The 25767-nt window shown below is 36.1% G+C and overlaps 1 protein-coding gene and 1 non-coding gene across 2 annotated transcripts; one reads left to right on the top strand and one right to left on the bottom strand.

Moving 5' to 3' along the window:
- Positions 1 to 557: 557 nt before the first annotated feature.
- Positions 558 to 7899, bottom strand: LOC108979303 (heavy metal-associated isoprenylated plant protein 7-like). The gene is made up of 5 exons (XM_018949962.2): positions 7780 to 7899; positions 7410 to 7659; positions 7056 to 7261; positions 6840 to 6927; positions 558 to 688 (listed from the first exon to the last, which is right to left on the bottom strand). Exons 1-5 carry the CDS (start codon positions 7786 to 7788, stop codon positions 558 to 560), a joined length of 684 nt encoding a protein of 227 aa, XP_018805507.1. The 5' UTR covers positions 7789 to 7899.
- Positions 7900 to 25181: 17282 nt separating this feature from the next.
- LOC118346082 lies at positions 25182 to 25287 on the top strand. The gene has a single exon (XR_004799475.1). It is a non-coding gene; the product is annotated as a small nucleolar RNA R71 (small nucleolar RNA).
- Positions 25288 to 25767: the final 480 nt, after the last annotated feature.

Below are 25767 nucleotides of genomic sequence, written 5' to 3'. Positions count from 1 at the left end.
TCTAAGTGCAATCGCTTTGATATTCTTGGTGATTTATGTTCTGCTTGACTTTACGGAGGATGCACAACCCTACCACGAGAGTTAAACATGGTCTGTTCTGATATAATGTTTTGATATGTTATGATAAGATGAAGATGTTTAGTCATGTTGTGCCAAAGGAGTCTTTGAATAGGAAAAGTTAGTTTCTGAATATAAAATGTTTGAAAAGTCGCTCTGATTTTCTGATATGTATTCTTGAGATTTGCATATTGATATTGAAATGTTTTGTTTCTACATTCTGAACTCTGTGAAAATGCTCATATTTACAAACTAGTATATGTCATCTACTTATTGAGTTGTTAATAACTCACCCCTTATCTCCAATTATTTTTCAGATAATTTTTTAATAGTCTAGCTAAGAATCAGGATTATGGAGCATTGGTGAGATGATTATTTAAGCATAGTGGATTACTCATAGAAGATTTCTGGGTGACAGATATTATTAAGAGATTTTGTAGTATTCTGATGACGTTATATGTTGGAGTCTATAAATATATTGATGAATTATGAGTTTTAAATTATAGCGAGTAACTCTTCAATCCTTGCGGGACCGGAGCGTTACACACGTACTCCACCAGCTTTGCTGGGTCAAACACTGCCTTAACTCTCACCTCTGAGCTCTTTAGATCTGGCTCGACCGACTCCACTCCTATCGAGTGTGGACCAAAACAAAAACAAAACCAAAAAAAAAAAGAGTGAAGATTTTCTAAATTGATTGATTCAGTACAAGATCGAAACCGAATCCAATTAAAGCTTTGATGGGATTCTGTGTTTCTTTTACCTTACATTGAAATTGAAAGAGAATAAACTCTTTTTTTTTTTTTTTAAGGTATTCGAGAGTTTAGAAATAAAAGTAATATGGCCAAAACCGTTAGTCGCGTATGGAATCATTATACATACTCGCTAATTAAGTAAAAGCCAAATTTGCATGAGCCATACATGCATATGTGGGGATTAAAAAAAAGAGTCCCATCGGCTTTTATCCTTAGCTTTATATTCTCCTCCTTTTTCTCTCTCAGGAAAAGGGTGGAGCGAAGTGAGTGGGACGTGGAAACGGTTATAACAGAAGTAGTGGAACAGGATGGTGTGAGGTGGTATAGAAGATACGTACGGGGGCTGTAGGTGTGTGTGTACGGTGGCAAAGGTGACGGCGAGGGTATCTGTGAAGAAGGTTCTCGTAGTGAGGGACCTTAGGTGCTCGGAAGGTGGTCTCTGAGAAGGAAGGGGGCGAGCAATGGAGGTTTTGGAAGAGAAATGGAAGAAACTGAGGCTATGGGAAGAAGAAGTTGCTGATATTGTTATAGAAGACAATGCTCCCGAGGTTTTGAGATACAAGGAGCAAAGAAGTCTAGTGGGTAGAATGGCTTCGTCTAGAACCATAAGCAGGGAGGCACTAGAAGCAACAATGGCGAAGATATGGAGAATCAGTAAGGCAGCTAAGTTCATGGAGGTTAGTTTGAATATGTTCGTCTTGGTCTTCGAAAACCAAGAGGATAAACAAAGAGTCTGGGCAGGAAGGCCTTGGCTCTTTGATAACAATCTGTTAGTATTGAGGGAGTTTGAGGGTCACATTCCACTTCATCGCATAAATTTTGATTATGAAAGCTTCTGGATCAGAATGCACAACTTGCCTTTATCATGCATGACCAAAGAAAGAGGAATACAGATCGGGAGTACAGTTGGTAAGGTCGAGAAAGTTGATGTTCAGGATGATGGCTGTGGTTGGGGAAGCTATTTGAGGGTTCGTATATATGTGAATTTGTCACAGCCTTTGGCAAGAGGTCGTACTCTGAAGATAAAGGGAGAGAGTGTCTGGGTCCCGTTCAGTTATGAGAAAATGCCTCGCATCTGTTTTTCCTGCGGATGCATAGCTCACGATACAACTGGATGCTGCAGTGTACTGGAGGAGTCAGAAAGTAAGGAGGAGCAATATGGTGTGTGGATGAGGGCTTCACAGTTCCAAAAGGTTAGTAATGCTAGTAATCTTTTCAGTAGGGAAGAGGGGTTTAAGAAGTGGAGAAAGGAAGATACTAAGCAGTTTTCTGGTGAGGATAAGAGAGAATATAATGATGAAAAGGGGGGTAGTGAGGGAGAGGGAGGTGAGGAGAGAAAACTGAATGGAGAGGAAGAGAATAATGAGGTTTTTTCAGGAAGTTCTAATAGGGGGGGGAAGAGGAGGTTGTTCATACTACTAATTCTGAGGAGTTGTATATGAAGGCTAGGTCAGGACAAAACAATGTAGAGAGGGGCCTGATAGAATTGTATGAGGTGGAGCTGAGAGATGAGGTAGGTTTTCAAGTGGGGGGCATGAGTATTGAAATTGGGGAGAGAGAGCTAAGGCCTGTTGATGAGGCAATTCAGACTAAAGGCTGGAAGGAAAGTGAGCAGGGCATACAAAAAGGAACATGGAAAAGGAGAGCTAGGAAAAAAGGGAAGAAGGACTGTGGTGCAGCAACCATTGTTAATAAAAAAAAAGAATGAGGAATGTGTGATAGAAGAAAAGGAAAGAGGGATAAATAGGAAAAAAGGGAGATGGAGCAGTGGTGTGGAGGGTAAAGACAGTGTGGTGGAAGTGGCGGAGGCTGAGTTTCAGCTCCGCCAAGCATTATGAAAATATTAAGTTGGAACTGCCGAGGATTGGGGAATCCTCTGACAGTTCGAGATCTCTGCATGATGGCAGAGAAAAATAAACCCAACTTGGTTTTCATCATGGAAACTAAGATTAGAAGAAAAAGGATTGAGTTTCTAAAAAAGAGGTTAGATTGTGAGGGATGTATTATGGTGGATCCAGTGGGAAAATGGGGTGGTTTGGCATTGTTTTGGAAGGCAAATGTGGATTTAGAGATATTGAATTATTCCCAAAGGCATATTAATGCCTGGATTTGGGATGAAGGTGTTGAGAAACGTTGGCTGCTAACTTGTTATTATGGTCAACCTAAAACGGCAAAAAGAAAGGAATCATGGGACTTGTTAAAATCTTTTAAACCACAAACTCAAGTGGGCTGGTGTGTGTTGGGAGATTTCAATGAAATACTTGTTAATGGTGAAAAGGAAGGGGGAAGAGTGAGACCTGAGGGACAGATGGCATTGTTTAGGGAGGCTCTAATTGATGGAAACCTTTATGATTTGGGTTGGAAGGGAGACAGATTTACTTGGAGTAATTTGCATGGTGATGAATCATTTACCAAGGAAAGGCTAGATAGGGTTGTGGCAAACACTGAGTGGAGAGAGGTGTATAAGGAGTCACGCGTTGAAGTTCTAGTGGCTAGCTCTTCTGACCATAAACCTTTGTTAGCTCACTTATTGAAGCATAATGCAGAAAAAGGGGTTAAGAGGAGATCCTTTAAGTATGAGGCAAGCTGGGCCTTAGAAGATGACTGTGAACAAGTGTTAAAGACAGCATGGAGGAAGGAAGAAGTGGGGAGGAATCCCTCAAACAAAGTGGTAAAGTTACTGGAGAATAGTAGAGCAGTTTTTCAGAAGTGGAGCAGGAAGCTAAGTATGGGAGGACAAAAGGATATTGAGGAAAAGTCAAGGCTACTGCAGAGACTTCAAGAGGATGAAAATAGTGGTAATGCATTAGTGATAAGGAGAGTGAAGGAGGAGCTGAACCTGCTGCTGGAAAAAGAGGATCTGAGGTGGCGTCAGAGGGCAAAGGCTAATTGGTACAAGCTTGGAGATAGAAATACTAAGTATTTCCATGCTTGTGCCAATCAAAGAAAAAAAAGGAACCTGATTAGAGAAGTGATGAATGAAAACAATAGAAGAGTTATTGGTCATGAAGAAATTGAGCAAACTTTCAGGAGGTATTTTATGGACCTTTTTCAGACAAGCAATCCCAGCAAAGAGGTGATAGAGGACTGCATTGGAGGCATTGAAGCAAAGGTTACCCCAGACATGAATGACTGGATCTCGAAGAGCTTTTCAAGAGAGGAGGTGGAAGAGGCAGTTAAACAAATGGGTCCTCTAAAATCCCCGGGTCCAGATGGTTTTGGAGCTTGCTTTTTCCAAAACCATTGGAAGGTAGTAGCTGAAGAAGTGTGCCAGGCAGCATTATCTATTTTAAATGGTAACTCTATGGACTCTGCTTTTAATTACACTTATATTGCTTTGATTCCTAAAGTTAAAGACCCTTTGTTGGTTAGTGACTTTAGACCAATTAGCCTTTGTAATGTCATTTACAAAATTGTGTCAAAAGATATCACTAACAGATTTAAGAGAGTGTTATCAACCATCATTTCTCCCTCCCAAAGTGCCTTTCTACCTGGGAGAATGATTAGTGACAACATTATGATAGCCTATGAATTACTTCATTCCATGAAAACAAGGAAGAAGGGGAGGGTGGGAAGTATGGCCATGAAGTTGGACATGTCCAAGGCCTATGATTGAGTGGAATGGAAGTTTATTAAGGCAGTAATGGTTAGGCTTGGTTTCTGTGAGAGATGGGTGAAGCTTATCATGAAGTGTGTCTGTTCAGTAACCTTCTCAGTTTTGATCAATGGAAAGGTGGGCCACACCTTTAAGCCATCAAGGGGGTTAAGGCAGGGTGACCCTTTGTCACCTTACCTTTTCATCCTTTGTGCTGAAGGGCTGAGTTCGATACTTAATTGCTATGAAAAACAGAATTTGATTAGAGGTGTGCAAGTGTCTCGAGAGGGGACAAGAATCAATCATCTTCTCTTTACAGACGATTGTATTTTGTTTGGTAGAGCTAAGTTGGAAGAATGGGATAAGTTTCAAGAGCTTCTATACAAATATGAGCAAGCCTCTGGCCAGTTTCTTAACAAAGGGAAGACTTCTATTTTTTTCAGTAATAATACCAATGAGGGGGATAAGAGAAGGATTATGGTGGCTGGGGCTTCTGTGGTTTGTAGCAGTTATGAGAGATATCTAGGTCTTCCAGCTTTGGTAGGAAGATCTAAATACAACTCCTTTAGAGTATTGAAGGATAGGGCTTGGCAGAGGATCTCTAGCTGGAAAAACAGCTTCCTTTCACAAGCTGGAAAAGAAGTATTGATAAAGGAAGTGCTTCAATCTATCCCCACGTATACCATGAGTGTGTTCAAGCTTCCTGTGAAGTTGTGTAAGGACATGAATGGATTATTTTCAAGATTCTGGTGGAGGAAGCAGCACATGGAGGGGGGTATCCAATGGAAGAAATGGGAATCTTTGGGATTGCAAAAAGGGAAGGGAGGTTTGGGATTCAGGGACTTGGAAAGTTTTAACTTAGCTCTCTTAGCAAAGCAAGGGTGGAGGCTTATTAAATATTCTGATTCTCTAGCAGCAGTGGTTTTTAAGGAAAAGTATTTCGGGCATTCAAGCTTTTTGGAGGCAAGGCTTGGCAGACAACCTTCTTTTCTATGGAGAAGCATCTGGTCAGCAAGAGATTTGCTTCTTGAGGGATTGAGGTGGAGAGTGGGGGATGGTAGTAAGATTCAAATATGGGGCTCTAAATGGATGCCAACACCTACATCCTTTTCAGTCCAGTCACCAGTGTCTATGCTAAGGGAAGATGCGAAGGTGGAAGAGCTGATTGACAAACAGAACAGAGCATAGGATGAAAGGAGAGTGACAGCTATTTTTTCAAGTGAAGAGGCAGAGCTAATTCTTAATATTCCCTTGGGCAGAGGTATGGCACATGATAAAATTATATGGGGACCGTCAAAGAAAGGGGCTTTTACTGTCAGCAGTGCATACTATTTGCAGCTTGAAAGATTGAGAAACAGCAGAGGTTCAAGCTCAGATGCAAAAATGGTAGATAAAAGATGGAGGAATATTTGGGACTTAGATGTTCCAGGAGTGGTCAAGTTATTTTTATGGAAAGCAGCAAGTAATTTGCTGCCCACAAAGAAGAACCTACTCAAAAGGAAGGTAGTGCAGGAGCCAAGTTGTCCAATCTGTCATGGAGAAGAAGAGTCAGTTATGCATGCCCTTTGGGAGTGCAAAGCAGCAAATGATATATGGGCTGATAAGAGAAGCTTAGTACAGAAATGGAGTTGTAAGGAGGTTGATTTTATGAAGCTATGGGAGAAACTGATGGCAAGATTGAACCTGCCACAGCTAGAAGAGATGGCTATCCTTTTCAGAAGAGTGTGGCTCAAGAGGAACGAATATGTTTTCTAAGAGAAACTATCTTGTCCTAGGAAAGTCTTCACCTCAGATATTGAAGGGCTTGAAGGGTACAGGAATTCTCAAAGGGTACAAAGGCAGGATGTTCATTCATCAAGTGCAGAAGGGAATAGACACATATGGCAGTTACCAAAGGCTGATTATGTGAAGGTTAACTGGGATGCATCATTAGATTTAAAGAGGAAGAGAATGGGTGTGGGTATTGTGATTAGAGACGAGAAGGGAGAGGCATTGGCAGCTGTTTGTGATCAGAAGAAGCATGTGCAGGATCCATCAGTGGCAGAATGTCATGCACTTTGGAAAGCATTGGAGCTATGTAATGAATTGAATTTTCAAAAGGTAATGTTGGAAGGAGATGCCAAGAATATTGTTTCAGCTGTTAACAGTGAGGAGGAGGATCTGTCCTGTGTTGGTTTTATAGTTGATGATATACGTTCAGTGTTCAGAAACAGACCAAATTGGTCTTTACATTTTGCCTATAGAGAAAGAAACACAGTGGCTCATATATTAGCTAAGGAAGCTTTGAAGTTTGAAGAAGCTAAAATATGGATTGAAGAAGTTCCAGGTGTTATTGTAAATTGCTTGGAAAAAGATAAACTTTGTATTACTTAAAGTTTGATTAATGAAGTTTTGAGGTTTATTTCAAAAAAAAAAAAAAAAAAGTCCCGTACCTTTCATCCTCAGTATGCGTTTCTTGATTTCTTGTGCACAGGCCTCACAATGCATGTGAACCTTCAGAACCGCTGTGATAATCTGAGGCTGTATCAGAGAATAACATAATCAGCCCAGATACCCCCCAAATGAATAAAAAATATAAAAATTGGGGCATTTATCAAATATCAAGGATTTGTTTTTTGGGGAAAAATAAAATTATAGAGAAAGAGAACCTCTTCTTTCTTCTCTTCAGGCTTGGGGGCCTCTTTCTCCTCAGGTTTCTTCTCTTCCTCAGCCTTCGGTTCGGGGATCGGAGAGATGAGCTGGACCTGCCTGTGGCTCTTCCTCTGAACTCTCTGGAGAATATTCAGATGATCGGCCTTTTCGCCTTTCACTACCACCTTCGAAGTCTTGCAGTCTGCTATAACTTCCTCCACCCCTTACAAAAACCCAAATACACACACGCACACGAACAAGAACAGGAACACAAACATTTCAATTAACTAAAAGACTTGGAATTCAAAAAACAAGGAACAGAACTTTCTCTGAGTGGATAAAAAAGAAACAAAGACCACCACAACCACAACCTTCGAAGCCTTTGAGGCAGCGTCGGACCTTTCGGGCACAACCTTCACAATGCATGTAGACTCTGAGCACGATTTCCTGAGGCGCTTGTGTTTCAGATTGGTCTTTCGCTTCCTTCCCATCCTTTACTTCCTCCGCTTTCTTTTCCTCTTTCTTTTCTTCCGCCGGCTTCTCGGACTGTTTCTCTTCTTCTTTCTTCTCCTCCTCTGGCTTTTTCTCCTCCATTTTCTTCTCCTCCGGTTTCTTTTCCTCCTAAACAAACACAACCCGATATCAGAACCCAGAGAAACAAACGTAAAAGCAACAAAAAACTAAACCGGAAATGGAAAATAGAAGTAAGATTAAAAAAAGATTATATGGCTTCTTCAAGACCACGCCCATTAGTTTACAGCTTCTCTCTTGGGTTGTGGAGAAACTGGAGAAGATGGATAAGCTCCGGAATGGCTGCTTGCTCTGGCGTTTTCTCTTTATAAATATATATATATACACGCTGCCTCTGATTCTCTCTCTCTCTCTCTCCGCAAATTCTATGAGAGCAATGTTGGCATCAGCCTAACAGCCGCAGCACACCTCATGTAATTTTTTTTTTTTTTTTCAACCGTCAATACACGGGTGTGCAGCGGCTATAGGCTGATACATATATTTTCCCATTCTATAAACTTACTAAGTTTCTGTGGCAATCTGTGGGTTATGAACCATTAGATCCGAAGCCCCTCTGTCATCTTCTTCGTCATCACTTGACGTGGCTTTATACGAGCAGCCAAGTACAGCGGGCGTCGGATATGCTCCAGACAAAATTTATGCTTAGAATCGAAGGTTACTTAAAAAGAGAAATGGATTGAGAGATGAGTTGAGATGATTTAAAGTGATTTATGAATAGTAAAATAAAAATTGAATTATTTCTTATATTTGGTGTAAAAATTTGAGAAAATTATTTTGAAATTTAAAAAAGTTGAATTATTTATTATATTTTGTGTAAGAATTTGAAAAAATTGTAATGATGAGATGAAATGAGTTGATATGAGTTGAGGTAAGTTTTGAATCCAAACCTCTCTTTAGCTTAATTTTTCTATCGTAGATTTTTGGGGAGGAAAATATTTGCTCACAATATTTTTTTATAATATTTTTTTATAATTATATTTTAAATTATGAATATTTTTATAAAATATTTATAAAAATAATATTATTTTTTTTTAAAAACTCCCATCTTAGAACATAAATATATCGTATATATACCATTAGTCTTTGTAAATTCAATACAAGTTTGTTGTATTGAGTATTTGGCAAGCAGAAATTATTTTTACAAATTTTTAATAAATAAATCTCATATAATTTATTGAGACTTATATAAATAATTTCTCATTTTAAAAACTATATCATAAGAGACAGTTGTTTCTATTCTCAACAAGAACAAGTGAACCTATTGACGTGACAATCAATGAATAGTCAATAGATATTGACTATATCACATCATTTCATATTAATTTTTGTAAAGTAAATTAGGTATAAGTTTTTAAAAAAAAAAGTAAAGAATAGATTTTTTTTATATCTTTTTGTTACAAAGATATGTATAAAACTAGTTTATTTAACATTTATACAAATCATTTATCATTTTCCTAAGGCAACATGTAAAACTGTCACCTTAATTCACGTACATGGCCAACATTTTTCACTATAAAATTAATAAGTCAAGAATAATAGTCTATAAAAATCTAATATTTTTACAAAATATTTACATAAAATTTGCATACTATAAATATATATCTAGCGCCTCCTTCCTCTATGTCTCTTGTAAAAATTCAAGAGTTCTAGATCTGATTTTTACAAAAATTCGAGAGTTCCTTCTCCTCCTCTCTCTCATTCTCTCATTCCTCCATTCACCCACATTGTCTATCAAAATTTCTAGGTCAAAAAGGCAGATTTATAACTTTTCGGCAACTCCTGAGAGATACGCACGACATAAGCTGATTCACAAGTTGAAATTCTTTAAGAAAAAAGTGGTGGTTTTGCAAATCTTGACACACATGTCAGATCACCTAAGTCGCCACCACCAGACATTTCAGATCTAACTTTTGTGGCTGAAAAGATATAAGTGTGTTGCCTTCATGGGCTGTCACAAATTCCAAAGTCCACTAGAGTTAGTCCAAGCTGTAATCTATCTTTTTTGTATCTATCTTACTACTTTCCTTTTTGGTTTCCATATTATTAATTAAAATAAAAAAAAGAGTTTGTCTTTCGGATATTTGCCTGTAGAGGATGAGTTCTCTCTTTTTATGAAGGGTGGGGTTGAGTCTCTATTTAAGCAGAGAGTATTATCTCTTAGACATTTATCTGTAGAGAGTATCAACAATAGTGAAGACCAAACCAGTCATAAAAAAAAAATAATATACTGGTAGAGTTTCAAATGTATTATTTTGATTTATGATATCATATTTGATATGGGGACATCTCAATATGTATCTAGTCATAAATGTAAGTTTTTCTTATTAAGAAATTATGACAATTTTTCTTAAATATATATATATATGTATATATATAATATTGTAAGTCAATTCTAAACATTTTCTCAAGGATAAAGTGATTTTGACTACCAATTGACAGTGATGTCTCGATATTGTATTATCAAAATCTATCACTTCAAGCTTTTGATTAATTGTCGACCTAATTTCATTAGAAATGCAAAATCCGAGTGTTAAGAAAGAAGTTGGAGGACAAACAAATAATGCAAGAAGTGTAAAGTGTGGTCAAAATCGTTCATGTATGTTTGCATAATTTGGATTATTCTGTCAATTTTTTTTATTTGCTGTTTCAACCTAAGAAGCATATATGGAACTTTCACACATGGCGAAAAGAAAGGGGGAAAGTGACTGTGAACAGTGCAGATGAGTTATGTGTTTTTTTTGCAGGGCTTGGTGAGTCTTTAAACTATTCCTATTTAATACTTTAGCTGTGATTTTAGCAATTTAGGTGTTTTATAAATGTCAAATATTTATTGTGGGGATTATATTAACAATATATATATAGCACTATGTACGTACTGAATTCTGAATATAATTAATATAATGTTGTGCTTTTATTGTTAGTGTATATTAAATACATAAATTAGGGTATCATATCTGCATGATTGCCGCAAAACCTAAGACGGGCTCTTGAGAGTTTACTATTGAAACGGATTAATGCTACTTAGCATCCTCTCATGTACGTGATTTATCATTTTTATCATTTTATTTAAATATATATATTTACACATTAATATATATGTGTTGATATCGTGTTTTGCAACTTGAGCAACTCCGCACTGTTGGGCTTGGACATGGTTTCTGCTAAGATGGAGGATGGGGGCTCGGAGGTCATGGTACTTCCAACGCTCAAGTTAGTTCAAGATGGGAAATGAAGAGAATGAGAGTTAAAGTGTATCAGAGTGTGAACTCTCTCCTTGGTCGTGGGAGGAAGGTATTTATACCTGGCCGATTGACCCTCATGGTAGGGTAGTGGGCGTGTCATTCCATACAAGGTCGGGTGTCCTTGCCACTCACATGCTGCGCCGCAGATTAGTAAGACCTAATGGTGGCTGCCTCTGACACCCAGGATTTGCATTGTGGCGTGCCGAGCCCCGTGACGATGCGGCATGGCTCCCCTTCCTAGCATGCCTTCTTTCATCCCATTAATGCGGCGTGACCTCAATCAAGCATACCCACCTCTCTGACATGTCCGGGTGCCGAAGTTTAGGGCCAGGGGATGTCCCTGCTTGTCGGCCAATAAGGTTATCAGACTGCTCTTCCTACTATCCTTCTGTCAGTATATTCTGCCTAGTCATTCCTCTCATTGGGCCTCCTAGGCTGGCTCAGCCGAACCTAGGCCTTATCTCTTGGACTCGAGCTCGAGCCCAGGGGACAACTCCCCTCACAGTGTGTGTTTAGATAAAAAATAATAAGAATAAATTACTTATTGATGTATAGTATAGAAAATGATAAGTAGAATTTTTTATTGGAACTGTATTAATTAGCAAGCAGGTGAAGTTAGAATATTTCTCCAAATTCTCTACCGTCCCACTAGTTTATAGAAGGAAAATTTTATTTGAAAGTCATTAAAGAGGATATATGCTATATTCTTCTGACATAGCAATATGACAATTTGATTCGTAAACTAAATTTAAATCTTTCATAAATTAAACAACAATTATACTTGGAGTTCTTCTACTCAAAGTCGGCGAGCAAAGCACACCCTCCATTTTATTGACATGATAATAAGATATTTTAATTTTAAATTTCTCAAGCAAGTCAAGTATTGTCATATCAATTAAATGGAGGATGTGCATTACCTCTTCCAGATATAATTTTTCTTATACTTGCAAGGAGGTGTGGAGGGCTGGTGTGGAGGATATATAGTATTCTTAACATCACTTATAAGTTATATGATAAGATTTGATTTGTAAGATAATTTAATTTTAAATTTTTCTTATAAGTCTTACAAGTAGGACTCTATATTAAATGTTGTAAGGTTAAAATGTTATGTCTATTTTTTGTCTTTATTAAATCATTCGGCTGAGAGAGAATAAAAATAAAAATTTATTCCCATTTAGTTTCCATTTGTTGCTAGTATTAGTGTAAATCCCTTAGTCGAATAAAAAATTGAATAATGACCACAACTAAGGTGTCTTTGACTTATCAGTGCTTTACTATCACTACAACAGATTTCATTTATAAAAAATAAGAAAATTGTCACATAAATGTTTTGGTGACCGTCACCACAACCGTCATAAGAAAGATATCACAGAAAGTATTTTTGTAACGGTTTACTGTACAACCGTCATTAAAAGTTTCTTTTGTGACGGTTGGAAGTCTTATGTGAGATGCAACGTTTGAACGTAAGGTGACATATTCGAACGTTTGTGCTGTGACGTTTGAATTTTGCATTCGCACATTATTGGGTAACTGTTCGAACGTCAAAGATTTAATAGTTGGATGGTTAATAAGTACGTTTGAATGTATCTTTTTTAATCATATGAATATTAAGAAATACTTGTTCGATCATAACATTATAAGTTCGAACATTTATGGAGTGTATACATTCTAATGTAATATCACCTTACGTTCAAACGTATTTATCGCACGCCTGTATAATTATGTTCGAATGTTAATTTGAACGTAAAGCCATGTTCGAACGTTCTTTATTTACATTCGAACGTACTGATCAGAACTAATAATTTCATAAAATTAAAAAACATACAAATTGTATCATATTACACCACAAATTATATCATCTCATGAAAATGTTTTAGAGAATTGCAAAATTAGAAAACAAAAGTTTTGAACAATGATAGGGTTTATTTCTTCTTCTTTCCTCACTCATCGCGATTCTATTGCACTGACATAACACGTTCCGTCTGGACCAACGTATCCCTCTGTACTTGTTCTTGAACTTCAATGTGTATTATTTCCTCCAGGTCTCTTTGTTGCTTCTACAAACGCGTCTATAAACCACAATATAATCCTACAAATCACAATATAATACAACATAAACATAATATAATCCCACAAATCACAATATAATCACACAAATCACAATATAATCATAAAGTAAATCAGAACATAAACACAATATACCTTCCTACAAATCACAATATAATCCCACAAATCCTACAAGTCACTATATAATCACAACATAAACACAATATACTTTCCCACAAATCACAATATAATCCCACAAATCACAATACAATCTCACAAATCACAATATAATCACAAAGTAAATCACAATACAATCTCACAAATCACAATATAATCACAAAGTAAATCACAACATAAACACAATATACCTTCTAACAAATTACAATATAATTCCACAAATATCACAAATCACAATATGATCACAAAGTAAATCATAACATAAACACAATATACCTTCTAACAAATCCCAATATAGTTTCACAAAACCCACAAATCACAATATAATCAAAATATAATCACACAATCAAGTTTAAAAATATACCTAGCTAAAATCACAAACTTTTTATCTCACAATCTTCAACAAACTCCAACAAATATTTCTTCAAAATAAACAAAATATTAATTAAGTAAAACATAAACATAATGAATATTCCTTAAAAATAAACAAACCAAAATAAACACAACAATAAATACAAAAATAAACACAAAATAAACACTACAACTACCTTTCTCCCTCTATCTCTCTTGGTCTCAACCTCTCTTACTCCCTCTAATATTCCTAAACGCCATTCTCTCTCACTCTCACTCTCACTCACACTCACAATCACTCTCTCACAAGCTTCTCTCAGAACACTGCACCCTCTCTCACTCGGTCACTCTACAACAGAAATGGGGGAAAATGCATCAAACCCTCATCTTAAACACGCTCTAGACAAGTCTGGAGCGTTAATTTTTTTTTTCAAAATTTTATACCTATTGCAGTGACTTTTATCGTTGCAATAGGTTAAACTAAGACGTTCTGTTTAGTACATGTCCCTTTTGTAGCGAGTCTTTAATGTAAAGTCGTTGCATCAAATTTTCGTAACGATCGAACGTTTACGTTTCGTAAAATTTTCCAATCTCACTAAGTGTCCTGCAAAGTCTGTTTACATATGTAACATTCGAACATACATTTGTTGACATATGAACGTATATGAAATTAGGTTCCCGTAAATGCCATAGAATTAATGCGGGAAAGGTCCTGCCAATTTTTTTAGAAACGTTCAAACTTAACTATTCCAAGTTAGAACGTAACATTATTGACATATGAGTGTAGTTGAAATTAGGTCTCCGTATATGTCATAAAATTAACGCGGGAAAGGCCCTCCAATTGTTTTTAAAAATGTTCGAATGCTCATTTTAGCGTTCCAATGTAAATCCTACCATGTTCAAACGTATATTTAATGTTCGAACGTGGTTTATATGTTATAGTTATACAGTATATGTAACATAATTATATAGCATATATTATATGATTATATAGTATAGTAATCTATACAGTTACTATAATAAATTATGTAGTACATAATAATCTATATAGTTAGTATAGTAATCTAGTATATAGTATATATGATTTAAAAACAAAAGTATATAGTATATATTGGTAATCATCTATATGGTATGTATAGTATACTATAGTAATCTAATATATAGTATATATAATAATCTAGTATATAGTATATATAGTAAGTATAGTAATCTATATAGTATATAGTAATCTACATAGATAATATAGTATATATAGCTAGTATAGTAACCTGATATATTTAGGTAGTAATCCAGTATATAGTATATATAGTAAGTATAGTAATCTATATAGTATATAGTAATCTATATAGATAATATAGTTGATATGAACTTGCAGAAACGGAATCTCTTGAACCAACAATCAAATTGAAAACTCCTACAATAAAGTCAAAATCAAGTCAATGAATGAAGAACCTAGACCTGATCAGAACTCGTTTCAAGAACCTAGATTATATTAAAATCTAGATCCGTTGAAAGACCCGTCTCAAGAACCCAGATTACAAGGAGGAAAGCCACAAAGGTTGTGATTTACCATTGATAAGTTCAAAAGTTTAATTAAGAATAAGAGAAGATAAACTTAACTCATAATGAATAAATTCATCAAATTTCATAAACTTCTTAATATGAGGCAATAAAGAGTATTTAAATCAAAACCTAATCAAACCCTAGCCAAAATAAATCCCCATCTTTCAAAAATGCCCCTGGATAAATAGTACCACGGCTACAGTACCGCGCTACATTTACCTCTTGAAACCCTAGTTCCTAAAATGTAACTTTCCAAATTAGCCATTGGCCAAAATACAAGGCCTTCCCAAAAACCATGGTTCATAAGAACTAAAATATATGTGGGCCAAACATCATCAAGCCCAATTATTTTAGACTAATTCTTATAACTAATAAAATAAGCCCATGGCCTTCAATCACATAATTATAATAATAGGCCCTAATTTATGTTGCACTGTTCCATAGCTTGTATCACGCGGATGATTACTGGATCTCCTTCTCTCAAGCTCATATTGAATATTCGGCTCTTGCTAGACTCGTCCCAAGTGGATTGCACCAATCCTTGCATTGCTTCCTTAATCTTCTCAACTCTTGATCTTGTAATTGGCCTATCTGGAACTTGTAAATGATCTTTAGGAGACGTTTGGATTTGCAAGTCATCTCAGCTCATCTCAACTCATCTCACTACTATTCATTACTATTCAGCAACTTTAACTCATAAATCTCACTACTATTCACAACTCATCTCATTACTATTCACAATCCATCTTAACTCATCTCAGCTCATCTCAAGTCATCTTCGAATCCAAACGTCTCAGTCTAGGCCCTCTTTGGTTCCCATCAATAGTATATATAGTTAGTATAGTAATTATTATATAGTATATAGTAATCTATATAGTTAGTAATCTAATATATAGTAATGTATTTGAGTGGCCGGACTTCATTCTTATTTTTTGGCCACCAAAAGTGGCCAATGGCCAAATGGCTACCGTAAATAGTCTACACTCAGTGTATACTTCATTTCTACAGTGGCCATTACAAGATTAACGTCCTTTTTAAGGAAATCGGAAATGGCTAAGTCGACTCAACCATTTCTAGGTTTAAACGCTTGAACGTCCCACAGTCGACGTTCGAACGATCATCTGTACTTCGAATGTATATTAGTCTATGTTTGAATGTACTGTTACGTTCAAAGTTTATACACTAAAACGTTCAAATGTAACGTTTTCTTGGCCGTTTATACGTTAAGTTATATGTTCGGACGTATTTCTGGAACATATTTAATTTGTTCCCCTTTATATATATGTATACCTTCATTCGGACTCGCGCATAGTTCTTCATACTAGTGGCACATGGAGTGCCCATCGACTTGCCACTACGGATATTTGAGAGGATTCGTTATGAGGTGAGCATGATCTCCACTGACCACCTCCCATATGGGGTGATCATTACTCGGCTATTACTAGATCGGAGAGTGCCACCCCAAGCGGATGAGTGGTTGACTGAGCATATGAACCATCTAGACATGACCTCATATCTTCGGGGCACTTGACAAGGAAGGGGGTGTGCTCACCAGATTTTGTTCCTCCGACCCAGTCTGGGGTTGGTGTTGCTCCCTATAGTGGGAGTACTAGTGAGCAGCTGAATGGTACATCTATAAGGGATGCGTGCCCTGCTTGGGTTGATACGATTGCCTCAGATATTACTGCGCACATCGACCGATAGATCGACCAACAAATCGCGCATGTACAACAAAGTGTCACCGAGGTTGGCCATCGTTAGATATCCAAAATTAAAAGGTCAACATATTGACTAAGGAGTTTCATACATTTGTAAACAGTTCTTTCTGAGTGTTTTGAACATTTATCATATTTTTTATTTTTATTTTAATATATTTATTTTTCTATATTTTATGTAATGAGCAATATCATTTAATATATCTAGTGTTTTTGCATTTCAATTCTAAATCTTTTTTAATTTAAAATTCCATTTTTAATTTTAAAACATCTCACGTTCGAACATTAATGACTATCGGTTGAACGTTTGAAAGAATAACTAACATGTTCATACGTAAGTGGGCTTGATGTTCAAACATACATGAACCATTCGAACGTAATAATTTAGACGTTCAAATGTAATCATTCCAAAATGACATCGTCTGAGTGACGTTCAAACGAAACATTATTATAGTTCGAACATATAACCATTTCTCGTCTACCTATAGTAATAGTTTCAGAGAATGATTTTTGGTGACAGTTCCAAGACTTACAATAACTTAATTGTGTTGTAGTGTAAGTTACTTCCCTTAATTGGTTGGGTAGAATATATGCAAATTCTGCTTATAATTAATCCAATTGAGGTGCCTAATTGTCCGACCAAATTGGATGATTTAATACATAAAGACATGGATCAAGGTCCTTTAAAGTTATTGTATGAACTTAAGGGTTAAGTAAATTGATTTTACTACCCTTAATTGTGTTGGGTAGTACATATGCAAATTCTGCTTATAATTAATCCAATTGAGGTGTCTAATTATCCGAACAAACATGATGACTTAATACGTAGAGACACGGATCAAGGTCCTTTAAAGTTATTGTTTGAACATAAGGGTATAAGTAAAATTGGATGATTTTACTGCCCTTAATCGTGTTGGTCAGTACCTATAGTAATTATTTCAGAGAATGATTTTTGGTGACAGTTTCAAGAGTCACAATAACTTAATTGTGTTGTAGTGTAAGTTACTGCCCTTAATTGGTTGGGTAGAATATATGCAAATTCTGCTTATAATTAATCCAATTGAGGTGTCTAATTATCCAACCAAATTGGATGATTTAATACATAGAGACATGGATCAAGCTCCTTTAAAGTTATTGTCTGAACTTAAGGGTGGAAGTAAAAGAGATATATATGATGAGCTGCAAATATTACCTCCAAGCATAGAAGCAGTCATGTTGTATACAATGATAAATCCAAGGTCATTTCCATAGGGACAATGATATTCATGCAGAGCATAAATCTAAGTAGTTGTGTTTTGTGGAGATTTTGATTGTAAAAGAGTTGTTTATACAGCTAAGGAGAGAAATAGCAAAGAAAATGCTTATCTACTAATGAAGTATATAATAATGAAGAGGATGGTTTTTATTATGGGTGAAAGAGTTTGAAAATTAAGTAGAAGTGGTTCTCTGGTTGCTTGTCTAATAAAAAGAAGTAAGAAAAAGGAATATCGGTAAGATAGATGCAAGAAATTAGAAGTTGGACAAAATCATCACCTATGAAGCAATGTATCAAACACCTGGACTACGGATATGTCTACTCCTATTCCAAACTCTAATTTATTCTTCTAACTCTATTACTCAACTGTCAATCCATTCCAAGCATTAACAATCGAAAAATGAAGGAATTAAACCCAGATTTCGCCAACCCTAAGTATCTTTAGAATGCAAATGAATTTACCATGAAGCACCAACCATGAGAAACATTGAAAAGATTGCCAAGATTCTGTTGTGCCTTGCATCAACAGCAAAACAAGAACAAGAGTCTTTGTCTTTACTTTTCTCAAAAATTATCTTGCAAAACAGTAGAATGGAATTTACTATACCAAAATTACTTTAATTAGTAGTTTGAGACAAAAGAATCCATAACCCATAGCTCATGCTGAAAGCTTAGCTTTCCATAGTCTTTATAGAATTCGAATCAAACTCCAGAACAACCATAGCAGAAGTAAAGGTAGCAAAATTGAAGAAATGATGAAAATTGAAAAAAAAAAAAAAAAACTAGAGAATCCCCCACCAGAATGGCCCTGCCTTATGATATATCACCCCTTTTTTCCTCCTTTCTCCCTCTTCTCACACACATCCTCTTGTCCAGCTAGCGTAACAAATTTTCTCCCTTCCTTGTTGACATCCAGAACCTTCTACTCTTTCTCCCATCGTCATCCATTTTGCTTCAGCTCAGTAGATGTGTACTGAGTTGGGTTGTGCCAAATTCTTTAGTGTGTAACTTGCTTGGACGTGACTTTGAGCCTAAAACCAATACATATTTATCAAGCCCATAAGACCTAGCCCAATTCAATCACTTTAAACCCAAAATACCTCTATCTGCCCACTCACATAACAATTGCTAATTTGTAACATAAATCCCTATTTAACATGTATAACTTGCTCAACAAATCCATTTAATTATGCACAAATCAACAATTTTTTTCATTAATCACACCCCCCGACTAGGCTTTTGCTAGTCTCTATCAAATAGAGCGATCAAAGGATTGAGGATTAAGCTGTCCTCCAAAATCACTGAACTCAAAAATCACTACTAAAGATCAAATTATGTTGAAGTCCTGGATATTAGAATGAATATAGGTTAGGTTATAGCTCAACATAAAAGCTTATAAAATTCTCAAGAACTCAAGCAAAGAAAATGTATTAAAGCTGTAGATCATTGAGTGCATCAAGTGTGGGACAAGGTTGCCACTGCTGGTTTCAAGATTTCTCAAAGTAGTTCCAAACCAGCAGCTCTTTAAGAAAAAACCAAATAGGTTTCACTCCAATTTAAAACCATTACGCCAGTGGCTTTCAAGCTGTCACACCATAAAAGACTTTTTATTACGTAGACTCATCATCTTTTTATCCTTTGGAAGACCCAGTGATAGGTAGCCTTTTCCAATGCACTTGCACCATTTTCTTTCTTTGATCTCTGGCCTATCGCTTTTCTCATGTATTTTACCTCCAGTTCTTTCTTTCTTTCATGTTTTTTTAATGGAGTTTGTCATTTGCTTTTCCTAGGCCATTGAAATATGGTTCATTGGAGTTCTTGTTAGCTGCTTGGATGAAACCATTGATTGATATAAAACAAAAAGCAAAAGCATCTACTTGTGTCTATTAGGATCAACAGTCAATAGCTTTGAAAATACATTGCCTAAGCTTGAGTTGCTAAGAATTTCAAATTGTCCTATGTTGAACTAACATCTAAACCAGTGGGAGTTAATGTTGCCCATAATTGCAACTATCTATTCCCAAGTAGAGAAGTTTGAAAATGACAACTTTGCAAAACAGCTAGATCCAAAAAATTAAAATCATTAGAAACTAAATCGTATAAGACTTTCCTTATCCCCCAACTCAAAATGAGCAGTGTCCTCACTGTTCAAACCATGGGCAAAACAAGAACAAGACATGGAAAAGAATAGGGAGGAAGGAATTCTTGAGATGGCTGAAAGGATCATGAAAACAACAAAAACAAAATCCAGAAAAAAATGAAACAGAATAATGTAGAACCTACAAAGATGAAATGAAATAAACAAAGGAAAGCAAAACATAAAAATATAAAAAATAAAATAATAGGCGGGCAGAAATGAACTAAGTAGCAATAGGATAAACAGGATCTTGCAAATGAATGGAAGTGTCCTCAGGTGAGAGTTTTGTCAATGAAGGTTTAAGTCGTTGGCCATTGACTTTGAATATATTTCCATTTTGAGGGTTGAGAATCTCAATAGATCCAGGAGGAAATACAACTTTAACCACTTAAGGACCACTCCACCTTGATCTTAATTTGCCTGGAAATAGATGCAGGTGAGAGTTGTAAAGTAAAACTTGTTCATTAGGCTCAGAAGTCTTTCTCTGGTTGTGCTTGTCATAAAATCTTCATGCTCTCCTATGACAATTTGGAATTGTCATATGCATCTCGCCTAAGCTCGTCCAACTCTTTAATAGCCCAATATGCTTAATGCTCAAACTCAACAGGTAGCTGACCTGCTTTTCCATATACCAATTGGTAAGGGGACATGTTAAGGGAGGTTTTACAAGCTGTCCTAAAGGCCCAAAGTGCATCAGTCAGCCTTAAAGACCAATATTTTATGTTAGGATTAACTGTTTTTTCTAAGATGTGCTTAAGCTCCCTATTAGCTAATTCAGCCTGACCATTTGTTTGAGGGTCGTATGGGGTAGAGACCTTATGGCGTATACCATATATTTTCATGAGAGCAGCAAAGGGCTTGAAACAAAAATGAGTTCCATCATCACTAATGATAGCTCTAGGCATGCCAAATCTAGCAAATATGTTTTCATTCAAGAACTTAAGCATTACCTTATGGTCATTTGTTTTACATGAATTGACTCCAACCCACTTAGAAACATAATCAACAGCCACTAAGATGTACAAATAGCCAAAAGAAGAAGGAAATGACCCCATAAAATCAATCCCTCAACAATAAAAGAATCTCAATGACTAAAATGGGTTGTAAAGGCATCAAGTTCCTCTTATTGACCGCACCTAATTTTTGACATGACTCACAATTCTTGCAAAAACTATATGCATCTTCAAATATATGAGGCCAATAAAACCACTTTGTAAAAATTTTGCAACGGTTTTATGGGCAGAAAAGTGACCTCCACAAGCCTCAGTATGATAAAAGGAAAGAATAACTTGTATTTCATGATCAGGCACACATTTCCTAATGATTTGGTCAGAACAATATTTAAACAAATAAGGATCGTCAAGAAGAACGATTTAACCTCATGCATGAACTTTCGTATGTCTTGAGCACTCCAATGGAGTGGAGTCTGTTCTGTTACCAAGAAATTAACTATGTCAGCAAACCAAGACAAGTTTTCAACTAACATTACCTGCTCATTAGGAAAAGAGTCAAGGATAGAGACATGTTGCTCATTTTCTGCAAATGTAAGTCAGGATAAGTGGTCAGCAACTACATTTTCAACACCATTTTTGTCTTTGATTGTAATGTTGAATTCTTGGAGAAGAAGAATCCATCGTATCAGCCGTGGTTTAACATCTTCCTTTGATAGTAGATACTTGAAAGTTCCATGATTAGTGAGAATAACCACAGGAGAACCAAGAATGTAAGCTCGAAACTTGTCTAAAGGAAAGACTACAACAAGCAATTCTTTCTCTGTGGTAGAATAATTCTTTTGGGCTCCATTTAAAGTTCTACTTGCATAAGAGATGACATATGAGAGCTTATTTCTACGTTGTCCAAGTATAGCTCCTATGGCAAAATCACTAGCATCACACATTATCTCAAAGGGAAAAGACCAAATAGGGGGCTGCATGATAGAGGCTGCGGTAAGCAAGATTTTCAGCTATCAAAAGCATTTTGACAGGAAGGGGTCCATTCAAAGACAACATCATGCATAAGTAACTTACACAAGGGCCTAGAGATAGAACTAAATTTTTGAATGAACCTCCTATAAAAACCAGCATGCCCAAGAAATGATCTAATTTCTTTCACTATTTTGGGTATCGAAAGCTTGGAGATAAGTTCAATCTTAAATTTATCAACTTCAATACCTCAAGAGGAGACAATATGTCCAAGAATTATGCCTTGTTGAACCATAAAGTGACACTTTTCCCAATTGAGCAGCAAGTGCTTCTCTTCACACTCGGCTAAAACAGCTTGTAAGTTAGTCAAACACACATCAAAAGTGCTGCCAAACACGAGGCCTTGTTTGTTTTTAGAGATGATATGAGTTGAGATTAAAGGTTAAAAAGTTGAATAAAATATTGTTAGAATATATTTTTTAATATTATTTTTTTTTTGGGATTTGAAAAAGTTGAATTGTTTATTTTATTTTGTGTGAAAATTTGTAAAAGTTGTAATGATAAGATGAGAGGTTTTCAAAGTTTTGGGTTTTAGTCTTAAAAGCCAACCAGGCCTGAAAAGTCATCCATGAACACTTACAAAATATTTTCAATCATATCACTGAAAATACTAAGCATACATCTTTGGAAAGTAGCGTGGGTATTACATAGTCCAAATGACATTATTCTAGATGCAAAAGTACCAAATGAGCATTTGAAAGTAGTTTTCTCCTGATCCTCTAATGCTATTTGTCGTTGGTAGTAACCAGAAAATCCATCAAGAAAGTAATAGAAAGCATGGCCAGGAACTTTTTCCAAAACCTAATCAAGGAAGGGCAAAGGAAAATGATCTTTCCTAGTGGCTGCATTCAACTTCCTATAATTTATGCACATGCGCCAACCAATAGGAATTCTAATAGGAATCAGTTCATTTTTCTCATTTTTCACAATAGTAAGGCCAGATGTTTTTTGAACTACTTGAATGGGATTTCCCTACTTGCTGTCTGAAATATGGTAGATAATCCCCACATCAAGAAATTTCAAAACTTCTTTTTTTACTACCTCATTCATGGTAGGATTGAGTCTCATTTGTATCTCCCTAGAAGTTTTAGCAATTTCATCTAAATAGATCCTATGAGTGCACACAAGAGGATTTATACCTTTGATATCTGCAATTGTCTATCCAATAGCACCCTTGTGTTGTCTCAAGACTTCCATTAGTTTACCTTCTTGGTCATGAGTGAGCGGGGCTGAAATCACCACTGGAAATGTGCTGTCAGGCCCAAAAAATGCATACTTCAGGTCTGAAGGTAATGGTTTGAGGTCTAATGTTGGAGTTTCATCTGCTAAAGGCTTCAAACTTGCAGTCAATGGTGGGAGCTGCTCAACTTTAGGCCTCCATTTATCTTTAGATTTAGTTTCTGAAGTAAAAATAGAAGGATCATCAATGGATGTGTCAATGAGGTCACAAATACCTTCTAATTCACACTGCAGGGAGGTGTGCTGATATGCCAAATAGGCCTCTTCCTCAAGAAAAATTTCCAGCAAATTGACTTCTTGTACATCTTCCAAATCTTGAGTTGCCTACAAATATTAAAAAATTTTAGTTCTAGGGGCATGTTCCCAAAACTGAGCTTTAAAATAGACTCTTGCAATTGATCAAAAAATTTGAAGTAGCAAGAAAAGGTCTCCCAAGAATCACAGGTGCTTGAAAAGAGGATTTTGATGTCAAGTGAACATCTAACACTACAAAATCTACGGGGTAAAAAAACTTATCTACTTGAACTAAAATATCTTTAACAACCCCTCATGGCATCTTAATTGATCTGTCAGCTAGTTGTAAAATGATTGGAGTTGGTTTCAATTCTCCCAAACCAAGTTGTTCATATACATTATAAGGCATTAAATTCACACTTGAACAAAGATCCAACAATGCCTTATCAATTTTTGAACTTCCTATAACACAAACAATTGTAGGTGAACCTGGATCTTTATATTTTGGTGGAGTGTTGCTCTAGATTATGGCACTAACCTGCTCAGTAAAGAAGACTTTCTTCTACACATTTAATTTCTTTTTAACAGTACACAAATCCTTTAGAAACTTAGCATAGTTAGGAATTTGTTGAATCATCCAGCAAAGGAATGTTAATCCTAACTTGCTCGAATATTTCTAAAATTTTAGATTGGTGTCTATCTATGTGCTGAGGGGCCAACCTATGAGGGAAGGTGCAATTACAGAGCATGAGATTTTTTTAGCTTCGGTTTCACTCTGTTCAACCTCATTATGTTCAACCTTGTCTGAACCTTGAGGTGGAATGTTTACCACTCTACCACTTCTTAAAGTAGTAATTGCCTTCACTTGAACTCTCAATTGCTACTTGAGCTGGCTAACCTTAAGGATTTGGTTGTGGCTGTGCATAAAATTTCTCTTTCTTTTGGGAGCTCAAGGTAGTGGTCATCTCTATAAATGTGCTCCGAATGTCATTTCTTGCTTGAGAATTCTGGTTGTTGATTATTACTTGTCCTTGTATGGACTGCTACAAAGTGTTTGCCATTTTTTGAAACGTAACCTCGAGTCCCCTTTTCTACATTGGAGGTGCTTGATTTGTAAGTTGAGAGGGTTATGGAGCTAAGGTTGCTAAGCTGCATTCTGGTCACTTCTCTAACTAAAATTTGGGTGGCTTCTCCATCCTAGATTGTAAGTGGTAGAGTATGGACCAGAATATGGTTTAGCTACCATGCTTACAACATTAGATTGGTCCAATAACACTTCTTTGAAAGTAGGGATCGTGGGACATTCATTAGTTGAATGCCCATGATCCTCACATATTCCACACTTCTCAGAGATTTTAGGAACAACATGCACTTCTTTCACTTTTTTCAACTCCATAGCTTCTATTTTTCTAGATAACAAAGCTATCTTAGCACGCAAATCATCATCTTCCTTTAAAGTGTATTTGCCATGACTAGACTCAACATGCCTAGACCAATCATACACATTAGCAATGTCCCAAGATTGAGCATTTTCAGCTAAGTAATCAAAATAATCAAATGCCTCTTCAGGTTCTTTCTTGAAAAACTCTCCATTGCACATGGTTTCTACAAATTTGCGCATTTTGGATGTAAAACTTTCATAAAAAAATCTAATCACACGCCAATCATCATAACCATGGTGAGGACAAGCATTTAAAAGATCCTTGAACCTTTCCCAACTTTGAAAAAAAGTTTCAGTATCTTTTTGGGTAAAGTTCATAATCTGTTTGCATTTGCTCTATGTATTGGAAAGAATTTCTTCAAAAACTCAGTTTGCATTTCCTTCCATGTGCCTATGGATCTAGGTCTTCATGAATTCAACCATGTTTTAGCTTTGCCTTTCAAGGAAAATGGAAACAACTTTAGTCTAATAACCTCATCAATGCAGGTCTGGTCTATGAATGTAGAACAAACCTCTTTAAACTCTTTGATATGCAGATAAGGGTTCTCGAATTCCATGCCATGAAAATGTAGAATCAAAGGAATCATTCCATGTTTGAAATTAAAGTTGTGTGCATTCAAAGGTTGGATTAAGCATGAGGGTGTGCTAGTTATAACAAGATGTAAATAATCTTTAAATGTCCTATTCTGATTTACCATTTCCCTATCATGATGATCATTTTCAGCCAAGATGCTATGAGTGTTAGATGATGATTCAAGTGAAATAGATGCAAAATCGAAATATGTTAGTAATTTTGGCCTAACCAGCCGAGATGTG

The sequence above is a fragment of the Juglans regia genome, unplaced genomic scaffold, assembly GCF_001411555.2.
Source record: "Juglans regia cultivar Chandler unplaced genomic scaffold, Walnut 2.0 Scaffold_657, whole genome shotgun sequence".
In the NCBI taxonomy this organism is placed as follows: Eukaryota; Viridiplantae; Streptophyta; class Magnoliopsida; order Fagales; family Juglandaceae; genus Juglans; species Juglans regia.
Note: the sequence above shows the minus strand (reverse complement) of the source record. Positions and strands in the feature narration are given on the sequence as shown.